The sequence below is a fragment of the Nyctibius grandis genome, chromosome 2, assembly GCF_013368605.1.
Source record: "Nyctibius grandis isolate bNycGra1 chromosome 2, bNycGra1.pri, whole genome shotgun sequence".
NCBI lineage: Eukaryota > Metazoa > Chordata > Aves > Nyctibiiformes > Nyctibiidae > Nyctibius > Nyctibius grandis.
In genome coordinates this window covers 101876709-101893312 of record NC_090659.1, presented here as the reverse complement: position 1 = coordinate 101893312, position 16604 = coordinate 101876709, and the positions used below count along the sequence as shown (strand labels likewise).

General features: G+C 40.6%; 1 protein-coding gene across 1 annotated transcript in view; it reads left to right on the top strand.

The window, feature by feature from the left end:
* The window catches only part of BRCA2 (BRCA2 DNA repair associated), a 42543-nt gene that overhangs the window by 24653 nt on the left and 1286 nt on the right, over positions 1–16604 (top strand). Inside the window, 10 exon segments of the mRNA XM_068424967.1 lie at positions 3499–3669; positions 3983–4334; positions 5002–5157; positions 7067–7211; positions 12078–12199; positions 13279–13480; positions 13715–13881; positions 13969–14104; positions 14770–15026; positions 15733–15885. Coding sequence (XP_068281068.1) covers positions 3499–3669; positions 3983–4334; positions 5002–5157; positions 7067–7211; positions 12078–12199; positions 13279–13480; positions 13715–13881; positions 13969–14104; positions 14770–15026; positions 15733–15885 — 1861 coding nt within the window.

Genomic DNA, 16604 nt, shown 5'->3' with positions numbered 1-16604 from the left:
CCACGTTGTGATCTGTACTTCCTCATGAAAAAAAGTTGCTTTCTGCTTTTGCTAGTGAGTCAGCATCATTATTAGCTTCTCCCACATGACTTGGAAAACATTTTTGATGCCAAAGTTATTGCCATGACTTTGGGAAATGTTTTTGGTGTCAACAATATTTGTTCATCTTGGGAGAACTGGAGATATTCTGTTTCTGTACCCAGCAGCTACTCTGTAAAAATCAATCAAGTGCTGGAGTTCACAGAATTATAGAATAGTTTAAGTTGGAAGGGACTGCTGGCAGTCTTCCAGCCCAAGCCCCTGTTCAACACAGTTTGAATTAGATTAATTACTCAGGGAATTGTCTAGCTGAGTCTCGAACACCTCCAAGGACAGAGATTCCACAACCTCTCTGGACAGCCTGTACCAACTGACCACTCTCATGGTTTAAAAAAACCAAAACAACAGCCCTTATCTCCGATTAGAATTTTCCATCTTCCAGTTTGTGTCTGTGGCCTCTTATCCTATTGTTGCCTGCTTCTGAGAAGAGTCTGTCCCTGTCTTCTCGGAATCCTCCAGTCAGGTAGTTGCAGACACCAATGAGGTCCCTTTGCCTTCTCTCTTAAATTCAAACAAACCCAGCTCCCTTAGCTTGTATGTCATGTGCTTAGCCCCCAAGAGCACAGGGGGATCACCTTGGTGGCCCTCTGCGGGGTTTGCTCCAGTATACCGGCATCTTTGTCCTTATGAATCCAAAGCTGGACAGAAACTTCAGATGCAGTCTCCCAAGTGCTGAAGAGAGGGGAAGGATCACTGCCTTCTTGGCTTCGCTCATAATACAGCCCAGGATGTTTTTGTGTTTCTTTGCTGTAAGGACACATTGCTGCCTGATGGTCATCTTGTGGTCCACCAGGACCTTGGATCCTTTTCTGCAAAGATATTTCCCAGTCAGTCCCAGCCTGTTACTGTTGCATGGGGTTGTTCCATGGCAGGTGTAAGACTTTGCTTTTGTTGAATTTCATGAGATTCCTGCCAGCTTGTTTCTCCAGCCTGTCCAGGTCCCTCTAAATAGCAACCCTGCCCCCCAGTTTATCAACTACTTCCCCAGATCTGGTGTCATCCATAAACTTGCTGCAGGTGTGTTCCATGCCATTATCTAGGTTGTTAATGAAGACATTAAACAACATTGGTCCCTGTATTGATATCTAAGAGGTGCCACTAGTTGCTGCCCACCTGCTGGACTTTATTCTGTCTATCACAATTCCTTATGCTCAGCAGTCCAGCCAATTTTCCACCCACTGTATCTACTTATCCAGCCCATACCTTACCAATTTTGTGATAAGGAGACTGTAAGAAGTTGTCAAAGTCCGTGCTAACGTATGCAACATCCACTGACCTCTCCTTGCCCACAGCACCAGTTACTTCATCATAGAAATCAGTTGGGTTGGCTAGGTGTGATTTGCTCATAGTAAATCCGCATTGGCCGTTCCCAATCACCCTCTTGTCTTTCACTTGTTTAGAAATGGTGTCTAAGAATTTTTGCATGCTGCTCTGGGAGTTCTTGAGTCTCTCTGACAGTACACCGAGTTTGTCTCAGAGCAGTCCTCAAAAAAATGATTGTGGTTTCTTTCTAAATTCTGTAAGGCAAAGCTAATCCTCCCACAGTTCCATTTTGCACCCTGTGCCATTGGATGCCCTAGCTGTTTCATGGACAGCTGTGGGACATGTAGGCATATGCATTTATGTAGTCACTCAGAGGCAGAGTATGCAGAACTTGACCTAACTTGTTACTTCTCTGTTTCCTCCCCATTTGGCAAGTATTTTGCTATTAGCGATACTATCCCTGATCCTGCTGTTCCCTACACTGGTGACACGATTGTTGAATGTTTTAGGGATATACCTTGCTAGATGGAATGTTCCTACAAAGCATTTATGTAGATGCATAAAAGACTGTCTGGGATGTTCATCCACATGCAGTTATGGTGCAGGACCTCTTGCCTACATGACAGTGTTCTGGAGTTGCATGCATTTTAGAAAGCATGCTGGTCATCCTTTTCTCACGTGAAATTGCTATTTCTAGGCTGACAAGCAACACCGCTACACAAATTAATAGGAAACACGAGGCTCGAGGTTGTTTTTGTCAAGAAGCACTAGATTTCTGGGAACAGTGCATCCAACTCTGCATCAGTGTATTTGCAATCTGCTGCTTAGGCATGTTGGAGGTAATCTTGATTAATTTCACACAATTTTCCTGTGAATGGGAAAAGTGTTAAAGTATTTGCAGAAAACATCTTATGTCTAGATGTGCCAAATATTGGCCTTCTTAGGCAGTCCAACTTCTTGTTCCAGAGGCAGCTTGTAGTAATAATAATTTTCAGGTGTGCTCCTGATTCTGTGGTCAGGCCATCGGATGTATGGCTTTTCCCACAGTCATTTTTCAGAAACAGAAGAGAGAAACCACCACCATACTGCCAAATATCCCACAATAGCCACAGTGGTTTTAATGTCAGAACCTGCTCTGGGTGGCAGTGTCGATCTGACCCTGAATACCAGATACACTCTCCAGCAATTTGTAGAGGTTGCCTTCAGTTCCTGTATCTTTTCTGGATTTGTTACACATTAAAGCATATGGTTAAGAATAAAAACCTACTGGTTGGTCAGCTGAATCAGGCTTTTTATCCCTTTAAAGACATTAACTAGATCTCCATCAATTAGAATATATATGCCTTCATTTAGTCATCTGTATTTAGGATCTTAATCTTGAACTGAATTCTGGAGCCTCTTCTTGAGGCTTTCTGACAAGTTGGAAATTCACTTTTTGATAAGACTTGTGTTCTAATGAGTCTAATGGCTCAGCTATTTGAATGTCTGGTCTAATTCTTTCTCTTCCTCCTTTAATGAAGTGGCCTTCCTATGGCCTTCCTAGTGACTGAGAGAGCTGGAAAAAATAGATGTTTCCAACCCAACTCATGCAGGCCATGGTGGTACAGTTTGGACTCAACACAGAATGAAAGTCTATTTGAGAGAAGAAAGTTCTTCAGTAGTAACTGAAAGTTCTTTGAAATGTGTTGTCCACATGCATTCTTATAAAAAAGAAACAAAACCAAAACACCCAAACTACAACTCTAGAAACGGTGAAGTAGAAGAGGATGGATTGTAATGAACTCATCAAGCAAGCAGGGGAAATTCCAGGGCTGAAAGGGAATAGAGCACACCCCTGTCCCTCTGTGCTATGCGCATAACTGTGTGAAGCAGACAGAGCATGCCCCTGGAGCTACTGCTAGGGTCAAAAGTCTCCATTTCAAGAACGCAGGTGTGTATGCACATGCACGCTGCCAAAGCACAAGAGGACAAAAATTCAGTATTCAGACAATAACCAGATCAGGTTTTGGAATGTAACCTTCCTGTTTTCACTGCAATAAATATTTCTTTCTTAATGTTGCCTATGTATATACACTAAATACAATGCTAGGGAAAAATAGAGGATTTCAGGTTAATTTATTAACAATTTATCTGCAGAGCCCTCTGTGACACTCCTGGTGTGGATCCCAATCTAATAACAGAGGCCTGGGTTTACAATCACTATAGGTGGATTGTATGGAAATTGGCAGCCATGGAAGTGTCTTTTCCACACGAATTTGCTAACAGATGTTTGACACCAGAAACAGTGCTGTTGCAGTTGAAATATAGGTATGTGTGTAGCAATGTGTTTAGAGCTGTAATTTGTGATACTGTCTGCTTTCTAGTTCGTAATATTACAAAATAAGCACCTCTACCTTGCATTTAATGTTTATCAGAATGCCTATACTGTTAAACTTATGCATATCAGTATTAAAAATGTAGTGCATGTTATTTGCAAAAATTTAGATAACATTTGCTTTGCTACAGTGGTACTTAATCATGTAGATTGATTAAGCAATAGTTTGCTACAAGTCATATTAAGGAAAAGCAATGCGATGGATTTTGTTTGCTTTGTTAAAGCATCATGAATTCTTTTTTGTAGGTATGATTTGGAAGTTGATAAAAGTAAACGATCGGCAATCAAAAAAATAACAGAGAGAGATGATGCGGCAGGTAAAACACTTGTACTGTGTATTTCTAAAATCATCTCGCTGAACACTGTTGTATCTCCTAGCAGTAGCAATAAGAATGTGGAAAGTAAAAAGGCAGCAGCAATAATTGAAGTTACTGATGGCTGGTATGGGATTAGAGCTCTTCTGGATCCACCTCTCAAAGCTTTCTTACATAGAAGAAGGCTGACCGTTGGTCAGAAGATCGTAGTGCACGGAGCAGAACTTGTTGGCTCTCAAAATGGATGTACGCCACTGGAAGCTCCAGATTCTCTTATGTTAAAGGTAAAACAAAATATTAGTTCAGCTTGATTGGATGTGACTGAGAGATGTGATGCTATTTACTTGAGCCACGTTTTGTAAACAGGACAAGTTTTGTCAGGGCTTTATACACAGAAAAAGTTTTGTCGAAGTTTAATAACCAGATTTGTAAGACATGATACAAAGTAGCTGACACTATTCAATATGGTTAGAAGAGAAGTTTATAATATAAAATTCTGCCAGGTTTTGCTGCATGTTTTGTCAGTTCCAGCTTCTTAATTTGGTTAAGCACCAAGTTGGAAAAAGTATTTATCCATCACAGACAATATGGAAGTTGGGAGTAAGAATGGGGGGAGGAAAACAGGTTGTGAGAGGGTGGGCTTGGGGGGGAGGGTGATTTAAAGTGCTGAGTGAAGTTTCAGCATAAAAATTTTGCTCCTCTAGTATAAAGCAGTGGTTTGTCTCATAGATGCTAATTTCCTAGAGAACTCTAACTCATCAAATTTTTAGTTCCTGTTTAAAATACATTCTTCAATGCGAAAAGAAACCATGAAATTAAAATGTAATATGTTCAGGTGCAAAAATGAGATCTCCTTAGTGCGGTCAGTGTGAATAGTCTTTCCTCTGGATGTAATAAGTTGGATATCTTTTTGACCTACCAGTGACAGTTTATCATTCAACATTTATTCAGATTTCAGCGAACAGCACTCGATGCGCACGATGGCATGCAAAACTAGGATTTCATCGGGATCCCAGACCCTTTCCTTTGCCTTTGTCATCGCTTTACAGTGAGGGTGGTGCAGTGGGGTGTATTGATGTAGTTATTCAAAGAACTTATCCTATTCAGGTATGGTATAAGTACTTTATGAATCTAACAGGTTCTATGAGATCTAAATTATATTAGTTAATTGCTATATCATTCCTCAAATCAGACATAATATAGAGAGCTAAAAAATTTAAGAAAAGGTACCATTACGTGTAAAAGGAACAGGAGCGGTTCTTGCAGTGCGCATGTATTTAATATTTCAGGACTGGAGTATCCTGCTGTAAGAAGAATTTCAGTTTGCGCTCAGTAGCTTCTGGTTGGCTTTGCTTTTGTCTTCAAAAAGCCAGAAATCATTGAATTTCAGTTCTGTAATCTAAAAAGCCCAGAGCTTGTTTTAAAGGGGAAAAAAGCATTGACTGTTTCAACTCCCAATTAGACGTGAAACCCAGTTTTTTCTATTATTAACATACATATCCCTGCAAAGAAGTTAAATATTTATAACCATCAGTAAGATGACTTTTTCTTGCATGTGGCTGGTTATATTGTCTAAGATCTATTATTTTAAAATATTACTGAAAATACAATGTGATTATGGTGTAAAATAGAATGAAGATGTTTTAAATAGCACTTGATATCCAGACATTTTAAATATGGTCAGACTTCACTGCAACTGCTTGCTTTTTTAACAATACCAACTACAAAAAGAAACAGTATTTTTTAGTAATCCATCCTCTTAATGTTAACATTTTAACCAGGATACAACTTTCAGATTTTGTTAACTTTTCTCAGAGTATGTTACACTTGGCATGTTACATATAGGGGTTTTTTTTCATTGCTTTCTTTCTAAAGTGTTGTATAACTGTTGGTCGATGTAGAGTGAATTTTGCAAAGGTAAGAGTAATATTTGGTTTGGATCATTACTTTGATATTTAGATCATTACTTTAATGAAGAAAATTGCAGCACTTACTATCTGAACTGCCTGATAGAACTAACATTTTTTTAGGTCCCAGAAAGGAGACTGTAATCTGTAACCGCATCACAGTAAACGGCTTCCAGGCTGGGGAGGAAAGTGGTGCTTTGCCTCTCACTTTATCAAGAGATTGATGTGCTGATGTAGATTTAAAAAAAAAAAAAACAAAAACAAACAACAAAAAAAAACACAAACAAAAAAACCCACTGAGACTCTTTCTCAAACATACCAAAATTAATAGAAAGACTTGGGCTGTCTGTCTCCTTTTTACCTCAAGAGGCAAGGAGTATAGGAATCACAGTAACTCTAATTAAAGGTGTCAAACTGTGAATAGTGCAGGAAATATATGGCATGCAGTTAGCGAGGCGAGCAGAGCCTATTTCAACAGTTGACTGCCTCGTAAGGATTAGTCCTTCAACCCTTCCTCATCCTGCTCTCGCTATACTCTCTTGCTGCTTCTCTGTGCTAAACGTGGAGCTCACCTGATCCTGTTGTTTAGCTAATTTAATTCACTAAACCAGAAGTAACTAACTAATAATAATTTAAAAAACAAACAAACAAAAAACCACCAAACACACACACATAAAAAAAACCCACAAAACACCAAAAAAACAACACAACAAGCTGCTGTTTATTGAATTAAGAAACTGATATGGTCTGATGAGGTCAGATATGTGCTGGAGCCAGAGCACTGAGTTTGATGATTTGTATCCCACTGGTTTATACATTATCTTTTAAATCACATCATTGATAGCTATTACTATAAGCTATGGTTTCTTCAGCTGTTCAATCATGCAGTTTTGACTTCTGCTCCATTCTGTCTGTATATATTTAAAGTGAAGATTTACCAACTAATGCTGCGTGTTTTTTGCCTTTTATCTATTATAGTGAAAGAACTTATGATCTACTGCCTGTTCATTTTTTAAAGCGTTTTTGCTTAACAGTGAGTACTAGAAGTAAGTTAGATGAGGTTAGAAATTAAAATAAGTCTGGTTTTTGTTTGAATCTTTTTATTTCAGTGGATGGAAAAGACATCAGCTCGTTCGTATGTGTTTCGTAACAGCCGAGCTGAAGAAAGGGAAGCTGCCAAGCATGCAGAGGATCAACAAAAGAAACTGGAAGCTCTGTTTGCAAAACTCCAAGCAGAATATGAAAAGCATGAAGGTAAAGCTCTCATTGTTTCAGAATATGCAATCAGAACACAAAAACTTTTTTGGTGTTTACAGAAGAGTTTAAAGAAACTGGCAAAAACTTCTCTGCAGAGATAGCACATTGGGTTGTTTTCTTTGCTGCTATTGTTTTTGTGTTGTTTTGGTTTTGTGTTGTATTGTTTCAGGTTTTTTACTTCCTATGTATCAAGACCTTTCAGTACAAAACAGTTACATACTTGTTTGCTTGGCTTAGCAGCTATACAGGAAACTTTCTGAACTTGTTGGTAGCCAGGCTACTAAAAAATTACCATTGAGATGATGCTCAGGGAAGTGCTACAAAGTTGTAGAATTGTTAATTCCATTCTCTTCAAAGATCTGACACTGTAGTATTTCACCCAGGGGTGGGCGCTGCTTAGGATATATCTCAATAGACCTTAACACCAAGACTGAGCACTGGACATCTTTCCTCACAAACATTGCAGGACTGTGGAGATACTGAGGTCAGTGGAGCCGCTAAATGGGACAGGGACCTTGGTGACACAGGACGTGGAGAAGGCTGAGTTACTGAATGCCTTTTTCACCTCAGCCTTAATTAGCAATACCAACCTTCAGCAGTCCCAGGCCCTGGAGACCAGAGGAAAGTCTGGAGCAAGGAAGACATACCCTTGCTGGAAGAGGATCAAGTTAGAAAATACTTAGGCAAACTGGACAGATGTAAGTCCATGGTTGGTGATGGGATGCACCCACAAGCGCTCAAGGAGATGGCTCATGTCATTGTGAGGCTGCTCTTGATCCTCTTTGAATGGTTATGGTGATTGGTAGAGGTGCATGAAGACTGGAGTAAAGTAAATGTCTCTCCTGTCTTCAGAAAGGAGAGCAAGTAGGACCCAGAGAACTTAGTACGGGCCAGTCAGCCTAACCTTGATCCCTGAGAAGGTGATGGAACAATTAATCCTGGAAACCATTTCCAGGCATGTGAAGAACAAGAAGGTGATTGGGAATAGTCAGCAGGGATTCACCAAGGGAAGTCATGTTTGACTAACGTGACAACCTTCTGTGTTGGAATTACTGGCTTGGGTAGATGAAGGGAGAGCAGTGGATATTGTCTACCTTGACTTCAGTAAGGCTTTTTGCACTGTCTCCCTTAAGATCCTCATAGAGAAGTTGATGAAGCATGGGCTGGATGAGCAGACAGTCAGGTGGATTGAAAACTGGCTGAACAGTTGGGCCCAGAGGGTGGTGATCAGGGGCACAAAGTCTAGTTGGAGACCAATAACTCGCGGTGTACGCCAGGGATCAGCACTGAGTCCAGTCCTGTTTTAACATTTTCATTAATTATCTGGACGATGGGGCAAAGTGTACTGTCAGCAGGTTTGTCAATGATACAAAATTAGGAGGAGTGACTGATAAACTAGAGGGTTGTGCTGCCGTCCAGAGGGACCTTGAAAGGCTGGAGAAATGGGCTGACAAGAACCTCGTGAAGTTCAACAAAGGAGAGTGCAGATCTTGCACCTGGGAAGGAAGAGCCCCATGTCCCAGTGCATGCTGGGGGCTGCCCAGCTGGAAAGCAGCTTTGCAGAAAAGGCCCTGGGGGTCCTGGTGGACAGCAAGTTGAGGAGTGTTGCCAGCAGGTCTAGGGAGGTCGTCCTTCCCCTCTGTTTAGCATTGGTAAGGCCACTTGTGGAGTGTTGTGTCCAATTCTGGGCTTCCCAGTACAAAAGAGACGTGGACATACTGGAGAGAGTCCAACAAAGGGCCATGAAGATGCTTAAGGGATTGGAACATCTGACATAGGAAGAGAGGCTGAGAGAGCTGGGACTGCTCAGCCTGGAGAAGAGAAGGCACAGGGGGATCTGATCATTGTACATAAACACCTGAAGGGAGGGAGCAAAGAGGACAGAGCCAGGCTTTTCTCAATAGTGCCCAGTGACAGGACCAGAGGCAATGGGCACAAAAGTGAAACACAGGAGGTTCCCTCTGGACATCAGGAAACCCTTTTTCACTGTGAGGGTGACCAAGCACTGGCACAGGTTTTGCCTAGAGAGGCTGTGAAATCTCCATCCTTGGAGATATTCAAAAACTCATTGGACGTGGTCTTGGGCAGGTGACCTGCTCTAGGTGACCCTGCTTGAGCAGGAGGGTTGGCCAAGATGACCTCCAGAGGTCCCGTCCAACTTCAACCATTTTCTGATTCTGTAATGGGATGACACTGCACACCTCTGCCAGTGATTTCTAGCAGTAGTTTCAGGTCTGCTGTTGCTCTACATGCTGCAACTGGCTGCTGATTGCTACAACTTCGTGAAGCTCACTGCCGCACCAGAAATATGTTTGCTTCCCCTTAGGTTTGACTCGGCTAAACTGGAGTGAGGAAGGGTATTAGGATTCTTGCCACACTGAATGTGGATTCCAGCTGCCTTGATACTCTGATCTGGGTTTTGGGAAGATTTTTTGTTGGGTTTGGTTTGGTGTTTTGGGGTTGGTTTTTTTTCCCAGGAACAGATAGGATTCCATCACTAATGGTGGCCTGTGCAGTTCAAATTTGATAGGGTCATATCTACAAGCGAGATAGCCTCTCTCTTTCCATAAATCTTTCTTGTGGTGAACTGTAACACTGAGATGTTCTCTAACTGCTTTTTCGGGCCCTGGAGTCCCTCACGAATAACAAGAAAAAGGCAAATAAAACCATATCCTAAAAAAAAAAAACCAAAACGCCACCACCAAAACAAACTGAATTCTTAGTTGAAATCAGAGATTGCTTTATAATTCTTAATTTCACGGATATGAACTTACACATATCAGTCACCTCACTGTGGTGTTTTACGTTTGACTGGTAAACTTGTCTATACTGATCTACTACGCTGAAGGAATTCATCACAATGCTAGCAGTAAAGTGACTTACCTTAGAAGAGAGTAATAGTTTAATGTAATGAAGTTAACTTGGCTTTTAGCTGGTGTCCTATGGAGGCTTCTTGTGAAGGCCTGTGGTCACCTGTTGTCCCAAATCTTGGTATCTTTGAGACTTTTCTGCTATATGAGAGGAAGAGGAAATGACAGATATACAGAAAATATTGACCAGCATAGGGGAAAGGGACCTGGGGGTCCTAGTGGACAGCAGGATGACCATGAGCCAGCAGTGTGCCCTTGTGGCCAAGAAGGCCAATGGCATCCTGGGGTGTATTAGAAGGGGTGTGGTTAGCAGGTCGAGAGAGGTTCTCCTCCCCCTCTACTCTGCCCTGGTGAGGCCGCATCTGGAATATTGTGTCCAGTTCTGGGCCCCTCAGTTCAAGAAGGACAGGGAACTGCTAGAGAGAGTCCAGCGCAGAGCCACGAAGATGATTAAGGGAGTGGAACATCTCCCTTATGAGGAGAGGCTGAGGGAGCTGGGTCTCTTTAGCTTAGAGAAGAGGAGACTGAGGGGTGACCTCATTAATGTTTATAAATATGGAAATGGCAAGTGTCATGAGGATGGAGCCAGGCTCTTCTCAGTGACATCCCTTGACAGGACAAGGGGCAATGGGTGCAAGCTGGAACACAGGAGGTTCCACATAAATATGAGGAAAAACTTCTTTACGGTGAGGGTGACTGAACACTGGAACAGGCTGCCCAGAGAGGTTGTGGAGTCTCCTTCTCTGGAGACATTCAAAACCCGCCTGGACGCGTTCCTGTGTGATATGGTCTAGGTAATCCTGCTCCGGCAGGGGGATTGGACTAGATGATCTTTCGAGGTCCCTTCCAATCCCTAACATTCTGTGATTCTGTGAAAATATGATCAAGTATCAATGAAGTTGATCTGGACAGGCTGGATCAATGGGCCTGAGGCCAAGTGTATGAGGCCAAGTGTTGGGTCCTGCACTTGGGTCACAACAACCCCATGCAACGCTACAGGCTTGGGGAAGAGTGAGCGGAAAGCTGCCTGGAGGAAAAAGACCTGGGGGTGTTGGACAATACCTGTCTCAGTATGACCCAGCAGTGTGCTGAGGTGTCTAAGAAGGCCAACAGCATCCTGGCTTGTATCAGAAATAGTGTGGCCAGCAGGACTAGGGAAGTGATCGTCCCCCTGTACTCGGCACTGGTGAGGCCGCACCTCGAATACTGTGTTCAGTTTTGGGCCCCTCACTACAAGACAGACATCAAGGTGCTGGAGCGAGTCCAAAGAAGGGCAACGAAGCTGGTGAAGGGTCTGGAGCACAAGTGTTATGAGGAGCAGCTGAGGGAACTGGGGTTGTTTAGTCTGGAGAAAAGGAGGCTCAGGGAAGACCTTATCGCTCTCTACAACTACCTGAAAGAAGGTTGTAGCGAGGTGGGTCTCTTCTCCCAAGTAACAAGTAATAGGACAAGAGGAAACGGCCTCAAGTTGTGCCAGGGGAGGTTTAGATTGGATATCAGGAAAAATTTCTTGACCGAAAAGGTTATCAAGCAGTGGAACAGGCTGTCCAGGGAAGTGGTGGAGTCACCATCCCTGGAGGTATTTAAAAGCCATGTAGATGTGGTGCTTAGGGACATGGTTTAGTGGTGGACTTGGCAGTGCTGGGTTAATGGTTGGACTTGATGATCTTTAAGGTTCTTTCCAACAAAACCGATTCTAAGTTTCATGGAAGCCCGTCAAGTCTCCTACCCTCTCCTAAGTGCAGACACTGATACTGGCTTCCCCAAAGTTGGTATAATATTCTAATCGACGTTGTATTTAAATGAATTAGATTGTTCTTCTGCTTGTATTTTCCTTATTTATATACACGCATATATCAGTTCCTATACAGAAGTGGTTTGTGTTTTTATTCTGGCAAGGCCTAAGTACTACCATGCTTCTTACATAATTATTTTTTCCTTCACTTTTAAAGTGTATTGATGTACTTAACACAATGGCTTTTTTTTTTACCAGAGAGAACTAGCAGAAGAACACCAAGATCACACATAATCACAAGACAGCAAATCCATAATTTGCAAGATGGTGCGGAACTTTATGAAGCAATTCAGAATGCATCTGATCCTGGCTATATGGAGGTAATTGTAAATCCTACTGGGCTACTTTTGAAATGCTTGTGTAATAATTTACAATTTACTACTTCCTGCTAAAATAAACTCTTAAATTACTATTTATTTTTGCCACCTTTTGAGATTTTCTATAGCGTGCTTATTGCTAAGTAAATTAAGATTAAAAATTTTGAAAATATTTTCATGAAGGCTTGTTAAAATAGATGAATAATATCTTGGATTGCAGAACAGAATAAGTTATTTTCTCTTGATATAAAAATCCAGGATATAGCACAATTAAAAGTTCATATTACTTGTAATTTTATTACTTTGTTTTGTCTTGCATATATTAAAACTAAATGCATCTTGTAAGTCTTGAGTTTCACACACTTATTCTTGAATGCTGTTCACTGAAGTGTTCGATTATATTGCAGTTGCTCTCTTCACTCCCTGTTCCAGTTCAATGACAATTTTTAAGTGTTTATGCCTTTATTAATAAAGATGCAAGTGATTAGTCCCTGCCAGTTGTTAAAAATTAAATGCATGCCTTGCCTTTTGCAAGTCAGGGTCCTTGACTGTCATACAGCCACATGATCTGTGACTTTATTTGATAAAATGTTATGTATATCTGTGGTGCTAAATGCAAAGGCATCTGGATTTTGAAGGCTTGGTTAAAAAGGTAACACTCCTGGCACATTTTAGTGTAAGTTGCTGTGTCAGCTCAGAGACAGCAGCCTGCTGAGGGGTGCAACTCTTCTTCTTACAGAATTTTTTCCTAATATTTCTTCTTTCTTATGAAACACGTAAGCATGCCTGTTACATTAAATATTCACCTTAGTTATGCATTCTTAAGCAGGCTTCTCACTAATTATCACATAAGAACAGTGTGTAATGTAATACTTAGACAACGGAGCACCAGCTGAGTACCAGTCAAGACTGGTGACTCCCTTTCTGTTGACATACCTCATTTCAAGTCCTCGTAGTATATCACTTGAACATTAAATTGCTTGTAACAGAGGAACACTTAAGGAAGAGGCTATCTAAAAATCTTGACAGGATTTTTTTTTAATTAATGGAAAAAGCTACTGAATACATTCTCTTGGTTGCAGGGATATCTCAGTGAAGACCAATTAAAAGCTTTGAATGCTCACAGGCAGTTGATGAATGATAAAAAGCAAACTCAAATTCAAGAAGAATTCAAGAAGGCTTTAGAGTCAGCAGAACAGGAAGAAAACAGTTGTTCCAAAAGAGATGTGTCTACTGTATGGAGATTATGTGTGGTAGACTACAGAAAGCAAGAAAAACAAAAAGGTTAGTACTTGGAAAATTATAAATAACTTTTATCTAAACATGGTAACTGGCCAACATAGCAGGTAGATTTGAAGAGTTTCCCAACAGTATTCTAGCTTGCATGTTAATATTTCTGGTTTTATTTGGTTTTTGGTTTAGGGCTTTTGTGTGGGAGGGAGTGTTGTGGATTTATTTTGTTTAAAAGCCTTCAACTTAGTACTGCGCAGCTAATATATCTTAATCTGGTATTGTTAGGAGTGATACTGAGTATCTGGCGTCCACTGCAAGATGTTTGTTCGCTGTTAAAGGAGGGCAGTCGGTACAGAATCTACCAGCTGTCAACATCACAGTCCAAAGGAAGATCAGACTCAACTAACATACAATTAACGGCAACAAAGAAAACTCAGTATCTGCAACTATCAGTAAGTGCTTTAACTGCATAAAGATGTATCATTAAAATGTATCACAGTCTATGTAAGTAAACACTTAAAAATTTTGTGTTTCTTCAGGTATCACAGGAGATGCTGGTACAGATTTTCTTTCCAAGAAAGGCTCTAAAATTTACCAGTTTATTGGATCCTTCTTTTCAGCCACCATGTGCTGAAGTTGATTTAGTTGGAGTTGTAGTTTCTGTTAGCAGAACAGGTATGTTGTAGACCACATTCATGTCCTCCCACTGAGTAAGCACTATTTTTTTTTTATTTCAAAAGTCAAATGATCTTGCTGTTGTACCTGCATCTCAGGCCTGTGAAAGCCTGCTAATATAGCCCATCACCGTGATATGCTGGCAGATAGTTCTGTTTTCCTAAAGACAAACTGTCTTCACTTATTAGTTCAGGAAGAATTTAGTAAGGGAGGATCTAAGCTCAAGAGAAGGTTTTCTTTAGTTTTTTCCATAAACGGTGGAGGTAAGTTCTCACATCTGTGTTCAGCATCTGCACAAGTAGCATTGTGCATGTACGTGAGCTCCCTCTTTTGTGTCCAGTGTCATGGAATGAGTAGAACCCAGGCACTGGAGCTCATGGGCAGGGACAGGTGGATAATCTTCTGAATAAAAAGGAAAAGCACCAGAGGCGTATTGTTTTTTAAGTACTGGAACACAGACTATGACATATTTTCTGTAATCAGTAGGGAGATAGTGTAGAATATGAATGAAGGATCAAACATCTGTTACCATGCACATAGGCTGCCGTGTTACATTTATCAATTCTCTTTCAAGATGTGTGTGACTTTTATAGATACAGATTGCAGTAATCAACCTTTACGTAAAGGTTTAAGGTTTAATTCAGACTTTTTTGTCTTGCTTTTAGGTTTCACTACTATGGTGTACTTATCTGATGAAAGCTATAATTTGGTGGCAGTAAAGATCTGGACAGATCTCAGACGCTTTGCTATTGAAGATATAGTTGTCCGCTGTTCGTTCATTTCTGCAAGCAACCTTCAGTGGCAATCTGAATTCAGATCAGAAATTCCTATGCTGTTGGCTGGAGATCTTTCTGTATTCTCAGCTAGTCCAAAGGAAAGCTATCTTCAAGAGAAGGTTAATGAACTGAGAAGTACGATACAGGTAAATCTGTAGATTTTTAGTTTAATGATTAATTTTAGTTACTGCTGTGTTACATTCTTCACCAAAAAGTCCATTATTACTAATGAATCTTTAAAACAAGCAGTGCACATAATGTTGAATTTGAGGGGATCTTCTGCGAGATAGAGTAAGGTGTTAATGTACTTTTCCTGGAGGACTCCACATATCACCTATTTCATGTCGTTTGATTTTTTTTTTTTTTTTTTTAAATTCAGCTCAACCAACACTGTCTTCAAGATGTGCCACAGGATCTTCTCTGGCTAGCAAAAGTATTGTACCTGTCAGTAGGGAATCTGTCTTGGACAGTTTGGCTCTAGCCTTTTAAAAGTTAAAATTAACTGTCTTGCCTAGCTGAACATATTCAGTATCAGATTGTTGATTTCATTTCTTTATTTATTATTTCAATTTTCTAGCTGTGTTAAATAGCATGTCTTGGTCATGCATTCTCACTTCTTACTGAAAAATAAGTTTAAATACAAGAGGATTTTTTTCTTGTTAACAATACAAGGAAGGTATGATATTTCCCTCCATGGAACGTGCAGCAGTCTTCTAAGTTGTTTGTTTAATATAAAATAAACTTCTAGTGGGATTATGATGAGAAAACAAAGTCGTAAATACTTTGTGAGCATATAGTACATACACAGTTTGAAAACAACTACTCTGCATTGTAATCTGTTCTCCTTTATAGAATGTGGAGTCCTTTTGTTCTGATGCAGAAAGCAAATTGATGAATTTGCTACAAAGAAATCGCTCGCTTACACCCAGTTTACCTAAAAGATATCGCTTGGAATGCCTCTCTCCTCCCTGCAACTCAGGCCTTTATGCAGAGGATAAAAGTTTGGTAAGCTTCTGGTAATTAATATTGTGTTTACACTGACAGTACATACAGTAAGGATATAAGCAAGTTTCATGCTGATAGCTGTGGTGAATGGTCTCACTGCACAGTCCACTTCATACATTCTCTTCAGGGCAATGCAAGCTGATGAGAAGCTTTCTCTGTGTACGGGTTTAGGATTATTCCCCAGGAGGAACTGTGAGACTGTTCTTCGTCCAAGCAGTACATGAAAACCTCCCCTTGTGGCCTGTGTTTTCACAGCATACTTTAAATACTCTGAATTTTATATGAGTAAAATGAATCATCCTTTCCTCATAGATGATTTATTGCTTCCTTGGTCCCATTGTGAAGATTACCTGACATGGACATCACTGGAAGGAAGAATCTTGATCTGTAAATTTTTCTTTCACAGCATTCTGCAGTTCCTACACTTGTTTAGAGAATTTACCTCATGGTCTTTTTTTTCCTACATATTGTTCACTGTTTCCAGGATTTAAAAAGGAAGAGGTATCGCCTAGTAAATGTTTACATTTTATAGTAGTCTTGACAAAAATTGAGTTAAATAGTACTGAAGTTTCCCATGAAGGTTGCTGGTGGCAAGTTGTTCCTGATGTGGAGTACTGGGCGCAGTCACAACAAAAATTTTTCCTGCCACTAGTTGCGAGGGAGGTGGAAACACCCTCATATAAGATCAGTTCCCGAGGACTAAATGTGCCTTATAATAT